This window comes from Sminthopsis crassicaudata, chromosome 2 (assembly GCF_048593235.1).
Source record: "Sminthopsis crassicaudata isolate SCR6 chromosome 2, ASM4859323v1, whole genome shotgun sequence".
Classification (NCBI taxonomy): Eukaryota; Metazoa; Chordata; class Mammalia; order Dasyuromorphia; family Dasyuridae; genus Sminthopsis; species Sminthopsis crassicaudata.
The window spans coordinates 403181169-403202863 of NC_133618.1; the positions used below are offsets into that span (position 1 = coordinate 403181169).

At 36.3% G+C, this 21695-nt stretch overlaps 1 protein-coding gene and 1 long non-coding RNA gene across 2 annotated transcripts in view; one reads left to right on the top strand and one right to left on the bottom strand.

The window, feature by feature from the left end:
- Positions 1–21695, top strand: part of GALNT10 (polypeptide N-acetylgalactosaminyltransferase 10) — a 172134-nt gene that overhangs the window by 136663 nt on the left and 13776 nt on the right. Inside the window, exons 5-7 of the mRNA XM_074291870.1 lie at positions 3037–3222; positions 5471–5654; positions 9296–9413. Coding sequence (XP_074147971.1) covers positions 3037–3222; positions 5471–5654; positions 9296–9413 — 488 coding nt within the window. The remainder of the gene's footprint in view (positions 1–3036; positions 3223–5470; positions 5655–9295; positions 9414–21695) is intronic.
- LOC141556925 (uncharacterized) overlaps positions 18336–21695 on the bottom strand; it is a 56702-nt gene continuing 53342 nt past the window's right edge. Inside the window, exon 4 of the long non-coding RNA XR_012486665.1 lies at positions 18336–18710. This is a non-coding gene — a long non-coding RNA (uncharacterized LOC141556925). The remainder of the gene's footprint in view (positions 18711–21695) is intronic.

The following is a 21695-nucleotide window of genomic DNA, read 5'->3' on the forward strand; positions in this document are numbered from 1 at the left end:
CATAATCTTGTGTTTGTCACTCAAAGCCCTTCATGACTTAATATTTCCTGCCTTTCTAGTTTTCTTCCATCTTTCTCCATGCTATGTAATCTTCAGTCTACAAAACAAGACACCCATCCCTTGTCCTGGGCATTTTCCCTGTACATTCCCCATTTCTAAAATGCTCTCTTTTCTTATCTCTGCCTACTGACCTCCTTGACTTCAAGTCTCAACTACAATCCCATCTACAAAAAGATCCTTCTTAATTCTGATGCCTTCCCTCTTTTGATTAATTCCTTCTTATCCTGTATGTAGCTTTTGTACAAAACTCTTTGCTGTCTCCTCCATTGGATTATGACATGCTCCTTGAAGGCAGGGGCTGTCTTTTGCCTCTTTTTATATCCCCAGCACAGTGCCTAGCACATAGTCAGGCACTTAATAAATGCTTATTGACTATTTGACTACAACAGTAAGATGGATGCAGGAAGATGGACAATTGAATGAGACTAAAAAAGATTTTCAAAAAACTTTTTAAATGAGAAATATCTCTTTCATCTTCTCAACTCTATCCCTCCCCACCAAAACCCATTAAATCACTATTACATTTAATAAACTATTACATTTTTCCTTTATTACTTATGCCAAAAACTAGGAATGCTCAAAGCACAGTAAATAATAGTAATAGGGGCTCATGATTAGAGATTATTTTATATACAATATCTTTAGTAACTCCTAAATCAGGTATTGCTATTTCTGTTTGGCAATGAAATCATATTTAAAGATAAATTTATAACTTTGCCATTATTACACAATTAAGATTTAGTTTTCTTTATGCGTCACACTAGCTTATATGTCATTGTACAATGAATAGGTTGAAATTGATAATCTTAAAGGATCCTTCTGCCTATAAACATACTCTGTTCTACATTCCTATCCAACTCTGAAGTTCTATTTTATGATCGCAAATCCCTTCTCTTCCATTCTATGACTTACTAAAAAACATCTTTATCAGAGGAGTTGATTCTATTAAATTATCACATCTTTGATTTTATGGAAATGAGCCTTCTAATAAAATCTGAAAGAGAGAAGCCTAATTGCTTCTCAAATAATTATTCAGACTTCCATGACCTGTTAGCAGGGATTAATTAGTAGGTCTCAAGTTAACAGCTGCCATCTGTGTCAAGGGAAATTAGTGTTACCTCTCTACTTTTAAGTGGTCTTCAAGACATGAAAAATGAAGGGTCATTTTGGAAGTGTGCATCCTCAAAAAAAGAAAATTTCACTGTCATTTTAGTGACCTGAAATGGTCACCTGCTAGTAAATGAGCCACAGTCAAAGATAATAGCTATAGATTTTTGTTTTTTTCTTTTATCCTTGATTTTGATAGAGTTCCTTACCATAAAGCAGTGTGTCTGTAATGTCATCTTGACTCTTAATATCTTGTCTGATCTCATAGAAAAACCCCTTTGGAAAGATTTAGTAGCTGAATTAGGGGGGAATTGATTTGTGGTTCTGACAGAAGCTGCCACAGGCTAAGGAAAGCTGTATTAATCTTTGTGAGCAAACAGTGAGGAGTTCCAATTTTACTGAACCCATTAACTACTCTGTGTATATGGTAATTGCTCCAGCTGCACAGGCTATGGAGGGAAAAAATACTCAAGTGATTGGGTCTTACAGAAGGTTCTATTGAAATCCTTCAAGGCCCAGCTGTAATGCCACCTTCTCCATGAGGCTTTCAGTGATCTCAAAAAGTGACCTCTCCTTCCTCAGGTCTCACAAAGCACTGTGCACTTCTGATCTGTTTTTTATTATAGCTGTTTGTGTTCATCTTTTCTCTTCTACTAGACTGTGCATCCTCTAAAAGTCAGACCATATCTTATTTATCTTTCTATTTCATTTCTTGCCAAACACAGCACTTTGAACATAGTGGACAACAACAACAACAACAAAATGTTCTTTGAATTGCTAAATTTGGAGAGGCTTTTAAATCAAAGCAGCTAGAAGAATGGCAATATCGTTTTTTAATAAAGAACATTAGGGACCATAACCCTATAAAAGAGCCTCCTTCCATTCTTTATAGAAATGTGGGATAAGGAAGTGGACATTGCATATCCAATAAGATGTGGTCAGGATTTTGGCTGAACTGCTTTTTTCCTCTCCTGTTTTTTATTCTTTGTACTAGTGGGTGACTCACTGAACTGGAAAAGTGAACCATATTAAGAAGTAAAGAGGACATTTTTAAAAAAGTATCAATAAAATTCTTCTCTGGAAAATAGGAATTTAAAAAAATACTATTTCTTAAAGAGTGAAAAAGGCTCAGGACTGGAGTCTGTGAATCAATGGAAGTCAGTCATTACTGAGCTCAGACTTTAGAGGAAAACTAAAAAAATCAGGCAGTACTGCCTCCAGAGTCAAGAACTGGTGGTAATCGTTTGTACAAATGACCAAATTAAAGAATTTTAGATCTGGAAGGAAACTTAAAACATGTAATGTTAAACCCAGAAATCACTACACAGTGCATAGTTTCAAGGACAGAACAGATTCTGGACATAAATGATTAGAATTAAGGGGACTTTAGAATCCAATCCTTTCATTGTAAAGAGGAAGAATTTGAGAGTTGGAGTGGGTAGGAAAATGGCAAATCCAGAATTAGAACCCAAGTCTCCCAATAGCTAATTCAACATACCAGGACACTATCATGTACTACTGCTGCTTTCCTTGCCCTATGGCTTTAGAGATTGAAGCTGGGGATCATTTACAAAGGGAGATGATATGTGAAGCAGGACTTCTTAAACCTTTTCTATTCACAACTGCTTTTCACCCAAGAAATTTCTTGTGATCCAGGTATGTAGGCATATAAAATAGGTATGCAAATCAAACATTTACTGATAATAAATCATAATTTCAGTTTATTCACACATTTAATTTTGAGACCCCATTAGTGGTAACAACCCATAATTTTAAGAAGCTGAGAATATAGAGGAGCTCTAGAATAAGAAACCATTCTTAATGTTGCTCCCACCTCATTTTGTTTTGTTTTGTTTTGTCTGTACACAGAACATCTGAAGAAGCGTTTGGAAGATTACATGGCCCAATTTCCAAATGTAAGAATCCTCAGAACCAAGAAGAGGGAGGGACTCATAAGGACTCGGATGCTGGGGGCTTCAGTAGCCATTGGAGATGTCATTACATTTTTGGACTCACACTGTGAAGCTAATGTCAATTGGCTACCACCTTTACTAGGTAAAGAGGCACAGCAATGTCCTGGGTAGTTGATTGCTAGAGAGTGAAGATAGGCTCTCAATATCGGACTGCCTTCTTAGTTTGTCTTTCTGCATGGACTGAATCAGCAAAAACATTTATTGACCATACATTGTATTCCCAGACTGGTGTTGGGCACCATGATGAATATATAAACAATTTACCATCTTGTTGGGAATTGCAGATTAATAGATCTGAAATTAAAGGGAAAGAAGGGAATACATAAAAAGAAAAGAAAGAAGGATGAAAGGTGGAAGAGAAGGGAAGATTCAATTCTTTGAGTAGGAAATACTTAGAATGAGTAATATTGAATTAACAGCATTTCCCTCTTGAACAGGGTTTTGTTATTAATTGTACTTTAATGATAGTTCATGGAGTTACCATAAACAGTATTCCTGTATTTAAGCAACTTATTTTTATAGTTAGGAAGTTCATAATTGGCTGAATAATCATAGAAGTGAATCAGTGTCATTTAAGGAGATCAAAGGAGAGCAAAGCCTGTGTATCACTGATTTGGAGATTAGACTTCTTTAACAAATTTGTCAGTAACAGGGAATTAAGAAGTATTATTATATATTGGAAGACAAAATGGAGGTCTAGAAAGATCAAAAAAGTGAAATAATGATTCAGAGGACATTTCACAGGGATAAACAAAAAGTTCCAATCTTGGGTTCAGAAATCATAAGTTCAAGATATAGGAGATAGAGTTCAATATCTGTTTGGGGGAGGAGAGAGGATGGTGAGGATTTTTATGAACTATGAGCTAAATAATAGTTAGAAATGTATCAGGTTTTTAAAAATATATATCAATGGGATAGTGTAGAGATGATGGTTGCTTGGGTAGGAAAAAGAACCAATAAAGTATAATGGGGAATGTGGATTTGCTTTCTAATACAATGCAAAAGAGTATCTTGTCAACTGCTTGTGAGTTTCTAGTCCCCAAAGTCCAATGTTTCAGTATATTGGGTGAACTATTTATAGTAAACTTTGTTCATTTAATTAAACCCAGAGAGCATATGCATTTTGCCTCTCGTTACAAAAATTATACAACATTAAATTGCATAATTTATATTGTTTTGGAGGAGCAAGGCATTGTGGTCATTCAGTGACGTTTAGAAATAATTTAATGGTGTGATACAAAGGTGAGCTTCTAGTCTACATTGTCCTTAACTGTGTTTCTATGGAAATATATGAGGGTAATTTTTATGATCAGCAAACATACATGGAAAAATTATTTTCATAGATATGTGTCATGGGTGTAGACATGTTTGTCTCCACACTAATATAAGAAGTGATGGGTGGGTCCATAGCTTTCATCCATAAACCCATAATGTCTTTCTGCTTAATTTAGACTGTCATCTTTTGAGATCAATAGTAGAAGATAATTTCCAGGCCTGAAGAGTCAATCATCCAATAGAAAAACACTATTAGAAAAATATATAGTGATCTCTTACATTTCCCTAGTACTTTATGGCTTATAAAGCCCTTTTACATAAATTGGCTTGTTTGGTCCCCACAACAACCCTGTGAAATGAGTAATGCAAGTATTTTTAAAAAGGAGAAAACTGAACAACAGCTCACTGATTTGCCGAAGGCCATGTAGATAGTTAGAGAGCTAGAACTCAAATCCAGGTTTTTCAACAGTTCTAGTATTCTTTGCACTATTTCTCCCCCTTTCCAATAAGAGGCTCAGCTTATACTAGCCTGAACACATCAGAAGGAAAGACATAATTTTTGAAGCAAGGGTCTTATCCCTCATGATAATTCTATGTACTTGATAATTTAATGTAAGCTTCCTAGATATATTTGCTTGTGATACTCTTTGATACATCACTTGGATAGGTCAAAACAGTTTTATAGATATTTCTTCAGATAGGTAATTTGTACTAGAGGTCCCATTAATATAGTTTACAAAACACCTTCCTTAAAATAGCACTATGAGTTAGTGTTTCTTCATTATCACCATTATTATTATTATCTCTGTTTTATAAATTAGTAAACTGAGGCTCAGAGAGGGTTAATGACTGCCACATATAGTTATTACAACTACTTGAAGCCTCTCTGGTATTATGCCAGCCAACCTAGTTAACAAAATTAAAACATAGACAAATTCAGGTGTTAGTTGAACAGCATAGGGAAATTATTTTTAAGATACCTATAGGTAGTATAAATCTCCATGATAAAAGGGATCTGCATTTGTTACTTAATAAATGTTTCTTGGCCTCTTCAGACCGCATCGCTTCGAACCGAAAGACCATCGTGTGCCCAATGATTGACGTGATTGATAATGATCACTTTGGGTATAAGACACAGGCAGGAGATGCTATGCGGGGAGCATTTGACTGGGAGATGTATTACAAGAGGATTCCCATCCCTCTGGAATTGCAGAAACCGGATCCCAGTGATCCATTTGAGTAAGTGTGTGAAACAGTCTATTTATTTGAGTCTGATCAAAGTTCTTGCCACTCTGCCAGCAAATCAAAAAATTATAATATCATAAATTTAGAGTTGGGATATGAGACATTATCAAGCTCAAACTCTTAATCTTTCAAATGAGGAAACTGAGGCCCAGAGAGGTTAAATGATTTTTGTTCAGGATCAAAAATCAAGTTAAGTGTCTTGAGGAGGGATTTAAACTCAGTCTTCCTGACTCCAAGTCCAGTACCATTCTGTGTCTCAAATCAGTTAACACAGTATCTTCTTCAACCAAGGCCTAATATAGTTAGTTTACAAGCAGATGTTTGGGATCTGCTAATTGAGTTTAAAGTTGGCAGTTGGCTCAGCAGATCTCTAATCTATGATATCATCATTTTGTTGGGCCTCTCAGTATTTATGATAGCAGTGTCTCCTTCTCTGCCTTTTTCAGGACTTTTACTGTCAACAATACAGCTCTTTCCCAATGTCCAACATACTAGGGAAATGAAAAGTAACTACTTTTCAGAAATAAAAGGGAGACACCCCTCCCCAGTCTGGTGAGTGATGTCTCCTCTTTTTGTAGCCTGACTGCTCTCATCATTCATAAAAGGGACCCCAGAAGTCATCTCATCCTATTCCCTCCCCTTCTCAAATATCCTTAATAGAATGGCTACAGGTCAAGTTCTGTTTGATCAATTCTGGGACAAATTGCTCATATCTTCCAAGTCAGGAAGTTCTTTCTTACACTTGCTGAAATTTACCTCCTGGTAACTTTCCTTTATTAGTTCTACTTCTGCCTTTTAGGATTAAGAAAAACAGTTCTGACTCCTCTTCATATGATAGGTTTTCAAATACTTGAAGACAGAGACCTATGTCTCTTCTTCACACAAAATATCTTTAATTCCTTTAATCCATCATCTTAGAAATTTCTGCTTCCCATTTTCCTTCATTCTAAATAGGTAGAATGCCATTTTTAGAGATTTCAGTACTTTACCTATTTGGTTCTCCCATAGTCTATATCAGAGGTGTCAAACACTGTGGAGTGTATCCTAAACCAAATTAAAATGTATTTGGAAAATATTTAATATAATAAATAAAAATACAATAAAACATTTATAACATTACATTTTAAAACTAAGTCAGCATATGGCTCATAAGGATCTATACATGTGGAATAGTGGCCTCTGTTTCTATTTGAGTCTTGACATCACTAGTCTACATCATAATTTACATAATTTACTCAGTTGCCTTAGAATACTTACAACATATATTGTTCTGGTGACTTGAATTTTATGGGAATTGAAAGTTAATTTTAACCGTAGTTGTTGGAATCTTTGTAAAACATCTGAGACTTTTTTCTGATCTTAATTAGCAGAATTAGCATATGCATGCCAATCATTGGTGATTAGGGATCTTACAGAGGCTGTGGCTCATAATGATAGTAACAATACTCCTTTCTGCACTACTTTATATTTTACAAAGCACTTTTCCCCAATAATCCATGAGATAAATAATCCAAGCATCAATTTCACCAAAGAGTAAACTGGTTTCGGAGAGAGAAAGTGACTGACTTAGTCTTCTAACTCAAAGAGACTTCTTTCTATTATACCTCTCATAATTCTGGTCCTTAATTAAGGCTATGTAACACTGCAGCTGGTGCTTCAAATAGCATATGAGATTGAGTAGCATGTATAATAATCTCAAAAAGCAATTATATAGATATCTTTATCTCTAGATAAAGATCAACAGTAGATACCTATCTATGTGTATATATGGATAATAATAATACCCAATCATCATCATTATCATAATAGCTAACATTTATATATTGGTTACTATGTCCCAAACACTGTGCTAAGCGCTTTGCCACTGGTCTCATTTGATCCTCACAATAACCCCACTTTACAGATGAGGGAACTGAGACAGAGATTAAAAGTGACCCACTCAGAGTCACACAGGTAGTAAGTGCCAGAGGTCACATTTGAATTCATTTCTTCTTGACTCCCGACCTGGTACCCTATACACAGTGCCACCTGGTTGCCTGATATATACCTGCATAGCAAATAAAAATATATCTTACATAAATCTCTTTCAACATAAACATCAGAATATATGAAATTAAACTTCAGTTAATTGAAAGTACTCACAAGTTGAAAGACTATCAGAGCTGGAAGGTAGCTTAGAGTTTTGTGTCTACTTCTGATTCAACATCTTAGAAAAGGTACACATTCACAATGAGGCAACTCAAAGAATTGGGAAACCATGCCATGGCCTGGAGAAAAGAAGATGTATTAAATGGGATGGGAGATCTATTTTCAAGCATCTGAAGGACTGAAATGGAGATAGGAGGTAGTGGGTAAAAGTAGAAAAGGAAGAGATTTATGCTTGATATAAAGGAAAAAAAGGCCTTATCATGAAAGCTGTCTGAAAGTAGAATGGGATGATCCAGCAAACAATAGGATTTCAGTGTTGGTATTACAAGGTTGGGAATTTGCTGTGAATGATGTATAGAAAGGATTTCTGGTCAAGTAGTACAAGGTAAAGTAGATGGAACTCTGAGGTCCTTCCTGATTTTGTAGGTTTGAGTTCATTGAATTGTAAGATCATAGGAAACAGTAAAGGTTTCTAGACTAAACCCTCATTTTTTTTTCCCCCTGAGGCTGGGATTAAGTGACTTGCCCAGGTTCATACAACTAGGAAGTGTTAAGTGTCAGAGACCAAATTTGAACTCAGGTCCTCCTGAATTCAAGGCTGGTGCTGTATCCATTGCGCCATCTAGCTGCCCCTTAAACTCTCATTTTAAAGAGAAAAAAATGAAAGCCCAAGAGGGAAAATAATTTGCTGAATTTCACACCGTACTAACATTTAATTACTGACAGAAGTGTTCTTTTCTCCTGACTTCGCTTTTGGGGAATTAGATAAATATCCCTATAAAGAAGGGATAACACATAAAATAGGATGTTCCTGTTTTTAGAGAAGAGACAAATTAAGCCCAAGAAAGTTATGACTTGGCTAAAGTCAGAAAATAAGTTAAAGATGAGACTAAAATTAGAACCAGGTCTAACTCTGGGTGTGGTGCTCCCTTCAGGATGCTTTATCTTTTGGAAGAATCCTCTCTGTCATGGACCCTTTTTTTGGATGTAAATATTAGTGTTGCTGTGTGAAGTCTCAATAGTTGATTGGGTTTTTAAAAGACATTTAAAGGGGACACAGAGACTCCATGGGTAAGAATAGAAGGTAATTGCCACTGGACCATTTTGGCTAAGGCATCGAGGTGGCACAGTTTATAAAGCATCAGGCCTGGAGTCAAGAAGACTCCTCTTGAGTTCAAATATGGCCTCAGACACTTCATTATGTGACGCTGGGCATGTTACTTAACCCTGTTTGCCTTAGTTTCCTCATCTGTAAAAGGAGCTAGAGAAGGAAATGGCAAACCACTCCAGTGCCTTTGTCAAGAAAACCCCAAAGAGGGACATGAAGAGACAAACATGACTGAACAATGACATTTTGTTTTGAGAATTTATTTTTCAAGGGGGTGGTTTAGAACAAAATAGCTTTAAGGCTTTGGGTTGGTGACTTTTACGGGACTGTCTGTGCATTTCAGTTATATGTCATGTTGAGACCCATTTCCTCCTGACAGGTCTCCTGTAATGGCTGGAGGACTATTTGCTGTGGATCGAAAGTGGTTCTGGGAATTGGGAGGGTACGATCCTGGCCTGGAGATCTGGGGTGGAGAACAGTATGAAATCTCCTTTAAGGTGAGCAACTGTCTCTCAAAGTCCTTTTTTCCTTAGAATCAACCAGCACTGCAATGAAGTAGCCAACTGGGTACATGTCTGAGCCTACCTTCTAGCATGTATAAAAGATGCCAGACTCCCAAGGGTCAGACAGCCCCAGTGACCAGACAAGATTCCTTATTTCTGGTCCCAAACTACCTTTTAATTCAGTTCAATTTGTCATGCATTTATTCTGTGCAAGGCACTGTGCTAAACACAATCTAGTTTTATTTCTTGTCACCCTTTTTCAAGTATTCTTCCCCTCCATTAAACTGGATCACTCTCCATACTCTGAACATTTGGAACTTCCCATCCTATATCCCTTATTCCTGGAATGCCTTCCTTTCTCTCTCATTCACTTCTCCCCCATCGACAACTCCAGACAAAACCATAATATACTAACCATCCTTCAAGACCTAGCTTGAATTCTACCTCCTCTGGGAAGTTTTACCTGCTGTCCTCACTCTCAGCTAAAATCCATTTCTTCCTGTTCTGATTTGTTAAAAACATGTGCACATAACCAAGTCAAATTTGTATTATACATGTGTGCATGGCATCTTCCTTACCTGATTATAATCTTCTTGAAGACAAAGATAATTTCCAAGGGGTTTTTTATTTCCTCCAGAATCAGACACAGTGCTATACTCTTTGTAAATACTTGAAAAATATTCACAGGAAGAGAGGAAAATGGAAGGAAGGATGGCAGAATCAAGAAGCAAAAATATATGGAATGTTTTGAGACTGATTCATGAGGAATACAGATCCCACAGTTGTGATGATTGTTTTGTATATTTTCTCTATGATATGGCAGTCCCATTTTTGCATTTCCCATTTGTTTTTCAGTATCAACAGTTTATTTCAGTAACCCATTTTGGAGCTATCATAATTGCGTGCATTATCCTCTCATCTTTATCCTTTCTTTCAACTTGTTAATTTTAACCTTTGCTCTAACAATTTATTGCTCTAATTGTATGCAGATAGTCAAATCTGAAAGAACTCCCACATTGGCAAACAGCCTTTCTAAATGTTAAAAGAGTCAGTTTCATTTTTCTCTGGTATTCTTGGGTATTCACAAGGCCTTCTAATGGTCTTCATAAAATAAATATTTATAATATGGTGGCATGACACTTCTAGATATTCTGTAAGCCTTTGCCCTCTTTTCTTTTTCCTGTACCATACTTTCCAAAACATCTTTTACCATCTTGCTTTGAGTCACCTTCGATTTAAAACTACAAAGTATCAAAATATGTATTGACTTAGTTTAGAATAGGAGTTATTAATCTAGGGTCAGTGAACTTGTTTAGTCACTTTTTAAAAAACTTTCTTTGGTTTCCTTTGGAAGCCTTTTTTTTTTATTTTATGTATTAAAAACATTCTGAGAAGAGATTCATAAGCTTTGCCAAATTATTAAAGGGGGATGCATGATACAAATGTACATAGGTAGATTAAAATTGCTTTAAGTCTTCTTTTCCACTCTTCCCCCACCTTCACTTTGAAACTGAGTAAAAATGGTAGCACACAAAACCAAGGGCCATTTTGCATTTTTACTCTTGTAAGAGCCACCAAGCCAAAGAATGCATCATTAAAGGATGAGCATGCTAGTGATGAACATCTCTGTACTTAGCTGTGCTAGTACTTGGACAGTAGATACAGTCTCTCTTCAGAACCAAATTCAGAACTTTCCTACTTTGGTAGAAGCTACCAGAGCTTTGTATTCTACCAGAATAGACTTTGAGAACCAAGGGTCATTTTCATGCCATGATAAGAAATTGAAGTGGGATTTTAGTACCTTAAAATATAAAGCATAAAGGAAATGAAATTTAAGTGGATGCCCCTTAGTTGAGGAATAGCTGAATAAGTTATGGTACATGAATGTAATGGAATATTATTGTTCTGTAAGAAATGATCAGCAGGATGATTTCAGAGAGACCTAGAGGGACTTACATGAACTGATGCTGAGTGAAGTGAATAGCCAAGAGATCAATGTACACAGTAAAAAGAAGATTATGTGATAATCAGCTGAAATGATTCAAGACAATTTCAGTAGACTTGTGATGGAAAGTGCTATTTGCATCAAGAGAGAACTATGGAGACTAAATGTGGATGAAAGCATAGTGTGTACACATATACGACACACACACACACACACACACACACACACCCCCTCTGCTTTTGCACTTTAAATTGAGGTACATACAAACTTGGTAGAGATGGTGAAGTCCTGGGATTCTGATGAAATTTAAAACAATTTGATAAAACTAGGAGTGAATCACGGCATTTTGATCAGTGCCCTTCAAGTCTTTCTACAGTGTGAATACATTAAAAGGGATTTCTTCACCAAAAGAGTTTTCGAACTGAATAATTCATTCTGGCTTTTAAAAGAGATTTCTCTAATTATATTTGTCAAGCAATTATGAAGAAGCAAATGGTATTTTTCTCCACATTATTTACAGAAGACTAATTGATGAAGCTGTATTTTGTCTCTCATGTGATTTGGGAAAGTAAGCAAACTTGTTTCTATTTGATCCAGTTATCTTTTTTTAGTTTAATGGAAAAAAATTTTTATCATGCTCCTTCCTAGGCCTTTGTGAAACACTTTTCCTTCTCCTTTTTTTTTTTCTTTTTCTCCTCCCTTTAAAACTACACATTTCTGATGCTTATGACAACATATCAAGGTATCCTTTGTCTTTCCAGTGTCCCAGCAGACACCTACCTGGTCTGTGGGGGATGAGGAAAGTTCATTCATTTCTTCATCACTTCAGACAAATCCTGTATGTCCTGTTTCAGGCCAGAACTAGTCATTCATTTATAGAGAGCAAAACTCACTCAGATTAATTTCTTTTTTTTTTCTTTTCTGGGGAGCAAGAATGGAAGTTCCACCTGAAAGGTCCTGTGTATTTTCAGAAATTTAGATGGGGTCATATTCAGCAGAGAGCAAAGAATTGATCATTGATCCTTACTTTTCTAAAAGAGGGAAGTCTTGATGAAGAAGAATTAGAGATTAAATTGATAAGATCATGAATTTTCAAGAGAGCCTTCAGCTTCTTTAGGCAAACTACTTGCACTGGCAATCAAAGAGCCCTCCTAGATGGAGAATAGCTAAGTAACAGTCTAGCTTTTGTTATCATTACTTTCCTATTTAAAGCATACACGTTTGCTTTACTCTTCTAACTTAAAGATCATCTGACTAGGAATCAAAGTCCAGAGATCTACACTTGGCCCTTTCTCTTCTAGCTTTGAAAACTATGATTGGAGTTCATTACACTTTTTAAAGTTTCTCTTTATAAAATATAGATAACAATACCTTATTCACAAGATTGTTTCAGGAAAAAGAGATGATGAGAACAATAATAGCTTACATTTACATGGCTCTTTGCATTAGAAAAGATATGAAAGAAATGTGTGCTTCCAGCATCAACTGTACTAAATAACTCATGTGTCTATGACACTTTATGGTTTACAATAACTCATTCAGGGACTCTTAATAGTTCTCTAGGTAAATTATGCCAACATTATTTTGCTCATTATACAGATAAGGAAATGGAAACTCAGATGCAATGATTTAAACAGAGTGTGTAAGAGCCAGAACTCTGACTTCAAATTCAGCCTTATTCCACCATAATAGGATGACATCTGAAGTCCCTTCTAACTCTTGGTCATTTACTTCCCCATTGGATTCAGTTAGCTTTCCTATGTTTAGTACTCCCTAACAATCAGCTATCTTACAAATGAGACTTAAGAACTAAAACTTCCCTCCCTCTTCTCACTACAATAAAGTTTCTTTTATTGCAGTATTCTTCAGACTCTTGACAGATGGCTTGAAAATCCTTAATGATCTCCAGATCTTCTGAGATCAAGCTCCAACAGCTCAGATTTCAGTTTTGGGATTTGATTCCCCTTTAGACAATTGTGTTGTATAGTTCTACTTTGTTTGCTAAACTTTAGAATATAAGTAGATCCAGAGCCACTTAGCTAATTAACCATCAGGCATTATGACAATTCTGTGTTCACAGAGAATAGAAACATTGTCCATCAATCACCCTAATGATGTGGGAAGAGCACTCAATGGGGAGCCAGAAGACCCAAAAATTAGTCCCAGTCCTGCCATTGATTTACTGTTAGCTTAAGCAAGATGAGTATTTTAAAATGTCAAAGCTAAAAGAGATATTAGAATGTAGTAGAAATGGTCTTAGAGCAGGAAAATAGACTATCAGAATGGTAAGAGACTCAATTGCCTAAAGCACAGAGATAATCCAACTGCCTGTCTGAGTTACAAATGAAGAAACCAAAGCAGAGAAAGAAAAAGTGATTTATCCAAGATCATGGGGTCAAGCAAGATTGAGCCAAGGCTAAAAGAGAGAGCTACTGATGCCCAATCTTTTATTTTCTTCTCTTAAATTTCCCCTTCTCTCAAAGAAGACTTCCTCTTATTGTTATAAAAATCTTCCCTCCCCCTGCATCTTGCCCATTTTTGACATATCTGCCTACTTTTGCCTTTCTATTTTGATGATTGTCAGATGCCATCCTCAACAGGACTTGCCCTTGAATGGATAAAATTTATAGAGAATCCTAAAGGTCATATGTCTAGCCAACTGCTATCTACTTTCTCTTGTGTACATTTGTTTGTATTAAGCTCCATCCATTAGCTAGTCCCTGTTGGTGACCTTGGTTATCCTAGTTCTTCACAAGCCAATGCCATCCCTGAATAAGTTAGCCTCTGATGATTGAACCGTTTGCCCATTCATCCTGATGGTGAGTTGCCAAAGCCACAAGCCATTGTGCTCCTAAAATAGTATTTTTAAATGATAGGGTTTTTTTAATATATAGTTAAAACTACAAAAGCAACATTATAATTGAAGTAAAACCAGATCTTTTTCCCTCTTCTTTATAAATTATTTTCCTTTGCTGCTTTAATCTTAAACTAATCTCATATTTTATTTTTTAAAATCCTGTTTCCTCATTTATAAAAGGAGAGGCAATAATACTTAGTCTACCTCAGGCATATTGGGAGAAAAAAGCATTGGAACCAGGCAGCACTAAAGAATATACTCTGCTAACCTCTGAATTGTTTTGTACATTTGGTTCCTACACATTAGCCATGTCCAGGTTGGCCAGGATGAGTTATGTAGAATTTAAAAGCTGAACCTTTAACAAACAAGAGCAACCATGAACAGAGCTGGAGGAGTGGAATCAGTGAAGACAGTATATAAAGTTGATGGTTTATATCAGTGAGGAAATCCATTGAGAATGGAATACCATGCCTTTAAAAATAACATACAATGGGAATTGGGCATATGGACAAGTTTAGTACAGACAAAAAGAATAGGGTTAATGTAAGTACTCCTTCCCCCGGATGGCATTAAGAGAATAGATAGGGAGGAAGTACTCTAGGGTTATCCTCTGGCCAGAACCAAAGGCAACATTTCTCATTACTTCACAAATCTTACTATTTAAAATGAGCTTCCCATTTCTCTCCTTTTACCAACAGGGAGACACAAATAGGCTTCCTAGCAGAACTTCCTAACTCTCCCAGGAAAGACAAAGATGAGATACCACTTCCTGGACTCAGCCCCAAATGGGAGCATTGTACAGAAATCACCCTGATTTACCAGAACAGATGGTTGAGGGAGGATTCCCAGTGAGCAAACAGGTTTCTAGCTCACACCATAAGTCAGTCAATACTTCTTAATGATAATTTTCCTCATGTGAATAAAGACAAACTTCTAAGTTAGATCATCAAGGCCAGACTGGGAAGATGTTGATCTTTTTAGGCTTTTCAGGAAGGGGGAAATCCTGACCCATAAGAATCCAGTTTGATGTTTCTCCTCCTATTAGTGTCTACAAATTCGTAGTTTCTCAGTCCTAGAATGTTTTGATAGCTTTCTCCCTGGTTGTGTTTTTTCTTGGCACACAGAACTATCCACTGTCTAGGCTTCTTCATAGAAAGATAGTAGAGATGGGAGTAAAGATGGAAAGTGGGAGGATAAGTGACATAATAGTAATGAATCTTTAAAATTATCTAAGACACCAGGAGCTAGGGGAACTACTATCAAGCCAGAAGCAACATATTCATTAACTGAATTTTTTTTCCAAGTTCATTGTCCTCTCTGACACCCATTTATTGATCTACATTGATCTGACCTCTTCTGTTTCTTAAAGGACTAAGGTTGTGAACCAATGAGTCCAACACAGAGAGCAAGTATGCCACTTAAAGAATAGTATTACATCCTTTTTATTCAAGTAAGTTTTTTAAGTGCCACCATCCAGGAGGCAAGCTATATTCTCACATCCATTTACAGCCTGAAGCACACCCCCCCCCCCCCGCAATTTCCTACCCCTTGTAATCCTTCACCAGGCCATGGCCCCACAAAGTTTGGAGGAAAATTGAGCCATGGAAGATGACAAAGGAAACAAAATCACAAAACACTGGAAGTTAGGAGAAAAGACAATACATTTCCTCCCCCAGTAAAACTGTATACAGTGGTGTTCTATTAACAATCTCTCTTCACCCTAGTCCCTTTCTGCTCAACTGAATTTCTTATTACATCTCTTCTAACATGCCCTTTATTTTGGATGTGATTGGAAATGGAAGAAATACCTCTGAGTTCCTAGATTCTATTTGAAAGGTCTACAGTGAATTCTTCCAATCTGTTTTAAAGATTCTAAATTTGATCTCTCATGAAAATGAACAGGGCTAAGATTAAGGTAAGACACTGTGTCTTATAAAGACTGCAAGTGAAGGCCATATCTCTATATCTATCCAGGTTTGCCTCATTTGAGAGCCAAGCATTTCGTCAGCCTAAGCCAGATGGCTAGACTTGTTGCCAACAACTGCAAAAGGACCATCTGCATGGGAAAATACATTTCCCTCGCCTCCTTTCATACATGTCCTTTCCAGACCCTGCCATCCCAGACAGCGGCACAGGTGTTGAGGAGAAGCCCAGCTGCAGAAGAGTTGCCTGGACTCTGTCACTAGCATCGTCTCAAAGGCTAACTCTGAGAAGTTTCCCTGAAGGGTGTGAGTGTGTGGTTGTGTTTATTCTTGGATGCATGTGCCCCCGCAGCTGTCCAGCCTTTTGGAAAGTTGCCTGCCAAGAACAGGGGAGGCATTCTGCTGATTGCTTTTCAGAAGGCAGTCGGGACCATTGCAGATCTACAAAGGTGTTAAGGCAAGGAAATATCTGAGAATCCATTGAACTTTCTGACCTTTCTGAGAGGTAAAGGTCAGATAACATGAAAGCTAAGCCCAGAGCAGAGGATATTTAGAGAAGAATCCAAAAAGGGACACACCAAACTTAGCCTTCCTTCTTCCCTGATTCAACAACCAGTCATCATCAGCTGAAGCCAAAGTAGAGCACTTGCTTGTTCTGAAGCCAAAAAACATCCTGGCTTTTTTCCTCTACATTTTGTCTCTCAGAATCAATAAAATTGGTTGTATTCTGAGGGAAAAGAATGATGGAGCAGGAATCTAAAGATCTGAGCTCCAACTCTTAATATTTCCTATATCTCTTGACCTATTTTAGTCCTTGGTCTCATGATCTGTAAAATGAAGTAACAGATAGTTGCATGCTAACTGGTGCTATCTTCACTTTTTTGTTGTTATAAGGGAAAGAGCTAGGGTAAAGGTGAAGTTTGTTACAGAGTACCTCAGGAAATGATATAGTTAAAACCCAGCTTCTTAAACTGTGGTTTGTCATATGGGTATATATGGGTATCATAACTGAATGAGGAGGGGGCAAATTGTGAAATTATAATTTATTATCAGTACATATTTGATTTGTATACCTCTTTTATATACCTATATTCTTGAGGTCATGTAAAAACTTCTCCAGTGAAAAGGGATCACAAGTAGAAAAGGAAACCCTGATTTAAGCAATAAAAGGCAACAACAAAACCTTATTAATTAAAAAAACAAACAAAAACGAAAGACAGAAAGAAATAGTGGTTATTACCACCTACCTAAGAGTTCTAGCTCTAATATTCTGTATTTCTAGGTTCTTTACAACCCTGATATTCTGTGACTCTGTAAGACCCTTTGCTTATCTGTTGCTTGTCTGTATTTTGCCCCTACAGGATCTGAGGTCATACCCTTTTTTTTGTTCTTTGCCATTTTATTGATGTTGTTAATGCATATTATTACATCTTTTTCCTCTTTGGTTGGGAGGTAAGAACTGATCATTGCCTTTTATAAATACCATATGTGGTACCTGTCCACACAAAAAATATGTTCAGTAATAAAATAACAAAGACATGAGAACCAGTTTTTTGAAATAAGTTTTCTGTTTTAGACCTCACCTCATAGCAAAACTTTTGAGGAGGGAGAAAAGATTGGAGGACTGAGCTGACAGAATATATCTGAGAACTTCTTGGTAGGAGCCACTGAACCCTCAGGAGAGGAATCACTGAATAGGTGAATAGGTAGTATCATCTTAGAAATCAGAAAAATAAGACATGTTCATATATGGAAAGAAAATGACATCTGTATGTAGGGTTTATTCTTCCCTGGTAGTTTCCATTTCCAATCTGGTACATTTGATAACACACAAGATTGTTGTTGATTCCAGCAACTCATACTCTTCTTTTTTCCTTGTCAGGATCAAAGTAACTTTCTGTGTGGAATTATAGCCTGAGAATACATTGCCTTCCTCACTTGAACTCTCAGCGGACACAGAAATGTTGTCCATCCTTTTGGATCAGTCCAGGATATGTCCTGGTGTCACTCTGAATTTAGGCAAAGTATTTCATCACTCTGAGGCTGTTTTACCATCCACAAAAAGGAGAAAATAAGTTGTAGCATTAATTTGTAAACTGTTATATAAATGGATGGTGATGTTATTATTATAATGTTATTATTGAATGTCAATTAAGTACCAAGTAAATACAAGTAATAGAGAAGTTCAAGCATGTAAAATTTTATTGATAAACAAGAAAATCAAACAAAGTGATCTCTAAGGTACCTTTCTGTTCTAGCAGTCTGTCATCTCTTCTCTAGCTGTCCATCCCTGTCCCTGGCTTTTCTAGTACCATAGGATGAGTTATTTTTACCATTTTGTACCTCCTTCTTTCCATAAAGTAGAAGTAGCAATTATTGTTGTGATTAATATTATATTTAATATCAATCACTATGCTTGGGAGAAATATTATGCAAGATTATCCAACACATTTACTCAAAAAGGTAGGTTGGACAGGTAGTAGAGACAACCAGAATTTTACCTTAGTACCCACAAAATTAAATGAGCCAGAAGGCCTCGTCCCATGTTGGCCATGTATGGAGTATTTCTGAAAAGACAAGAATAAGAGTTTTATTCAGGGAGATTTGGATTGGTTTCTGATTTGCATCCCTGGAGGAAGTGCTCATACTCATGACAGATCTACTAAAATATTTTACTGTATTATTAACATATAGCAATTTTGTGGTCAAAAATTCTTTGGGAAAAAAATGTTTAGAAGGAAGGTTCTGAATAATTATACGCTGGGGGAGGTGGGAAGAAGGATTCCTTTAGCTGATTAATGAAGGTCATATGACCTGAGGGTGGCAGCCCCCTCTAACTGCCTTTTTTTCACACATCTGTAAAAAAAACTTAGGTGATCCCTAGGTTGCCTTCAATTCTTAAGTGCTTTTCTATGCTGAAAGATAATTTAGTGATAACCATATTATTATTGCTTTTTCGTGGACTACCATATTTTCATGAGACTGTCAGTTCTTGACAAGAAGTCAGTCCTTCACCTTAGACAAATTCAACTGAAAAGTACCCTTAAAGGAAATTGAAAATGGATTTTTTTTTTCAAGAATTAATGTGACTTTCAAATCCACCCTTTTTCACTAGTCTGACTAGCAAAAATCAGCTCTTTCACCAATTTCCTAAGCATTTCACTTCCTTTTTTCTCACCCTGGTTTATTCTTCTGATAGATGGGGGGGATTGAACCAAGGTCCTGACAGTCTTATGTTCTAATAATTAATAATAATAATTAAGAGAATACAAAAATTTTCCCTGCCCCCAAGCAAAAAAGGTATTGGCATAAGAATTAATTTATGAGGAACCATTATTTTGTTCCAACCTTCATTACTTTTTGGGTCTAAATGGAGCTAAGTTACCAACTGATTCATTCAGACATTGAGATGAGGAACCATCAGCTAAATTAGGATGATCCTCTGAGTGACTTGTGGTCCAGAAGTGAAAGAATTTTTTTTCAATATATGTAAACATATTTATACAATTATCTTTTTTTATAATATTATCCCTTGTATTCATTTTTCCAAATTATCCCCCCTCCCTCCACTCCCTCCCCCCCGATGACAGGTAATCCCATACATTTTACATGTGTTACAATATAACCTAGATACAATATATGTGTGTAAATACCATTTTCTTGTTGCACATTAAGTATTAGATTCCGAAGGTATAAGTAACCTTGGGTAGATAGACAGTAGTGCTAACAATTTACATTCACTTCCCAGTGTTCCTTCTCTGGGTGTAGTTATTTCTGTCCATCATTGATCAACTGGAAGTGAGTTGGATCTTCTTTATGTTGACGATATCCACCAGAAGTGAAAGAATTTCAAGGAATTTGACTATGAGCTCTGCTGTAGCTATTTCCAGGAAAAGAAGGGAAAAAAATGACCTTTGGGTTACACCTGCCTTGACTGTTTAACTTTGGCTAATATTTGTCTCCCTGGCAAAGTAGTTAGAATTCTGGATGCTGAGCACTTATAAATCACCCTCTATGTGGAGGAAGTTGTTGAATAAGGTCATTGTACAGGAAGCTGGAGTCATTCAACTTAGCTGTCATTCAAAACCTTTTCAGCAGTCCCACACCTCAGGATCCCAATATTCTTAGATACACAGGTTTACGTTAAAGCTACCAGGTCCATATTACCCAGGTCATCAAGAATGCTTATAACTAGAGCAATCCACTTAAAGGAAAAGAAAGTTTTCTGTTCTTTGTTGCTAAATCATTTTGTTACTAAATAGCTATGTATGTAACCTTGGGGAAACTTTCTTCACTGGTTAAGAGTAGACTAATTTGTTCTTGAGGTCCTCTCCACTTCTAATACTCTGTTCTATAAAGCAGTGGATCTCAATCTGAGGGCTTAAACTTTTTTGTCAAGTCTGCAAATTAACACACAAACCTGTAAACAAATAATCTTTCTGTAGACTGAATATGAGTATGTATTTAAAATAGTAGTGCTTTTCTTCCAATATGTATAGTGATGTTATGATGATTAATGAAGTACAGATCCATTGAGTGTTACTGAATTTATGGTAGCTTTCTGACATGTATTTTCTCATGGATATTAATAGCACAACTACTATCATGTATTGTCTTGAAATTTTCATACTCAAAAAGGTTGGGAACAGTATTTAAAGTCCCCTTTCAGTCTGATATTCCTTGTCCTAACTCTCCTAACTGACCTTCCACAATTTATTACAGTAATAGAACCTAATGATGGCTGTTGCTTCCATCATGCTTCATAGCTTCCAAAAGATTCTATATGCATTATCTCCTTGATTTTCACAAAAATCTTGTAAGGCAACAAGATAGTTATTGTTTTTCCCATTTTATAAATGCAGAAAGTAGAGATTCAAAAAGTAAAGTGACTTTTCTAAGGCTACATTGCTATATTATCTTTCAGCATAGAATCAAGCAAAATTTTCCCTTTCCCCAAAGGAAAACAAAACCAAAATGGAATATAATTTCTATTATTAACCAGTAAATTGCTTGATGAAGTGAATCACCTTTCACAGTCTTTTGCACATAGTAAATGCTTAATATGTATTTGTTGAACTGAATGGAATAGAACTACAATTCTTGCCAACCCTTTAGAAGGTTTAATGCTTTGGACTTGTTGGACTAATGTAAATTTAATAAACTGGAAACTGTTAATTTTATTGGCCTCTAAGAGACTTTCTAAACTCTGGTTTAACAAAAGTGGTTGGCTCTTCCTACTCTTTATTAGCTCCCCAATCATGAAGTCACAGGGCACAATAATAAATTATAATAACAGCATTCATTGGAGAAAATCATTGTCTACACAACTCACTTGAGTAAAGGAAAAGTTATTATTATAGGATTTTGGCTCCAGATAAGTTCTCCTACTTTGAAAATGTAACTTGTTGGCTTGACTTTGACAGTAATTTAACAATAAGAGGTTGTGTTGAGGGTAGCATTTTCCTGACTTTCCTTCATTCTCTACTTTTCCCCTTTCCCACCCATTCTCTAAATTGAATCAATCTGTAATTGCATTTTTCTAAGGCCCAGGG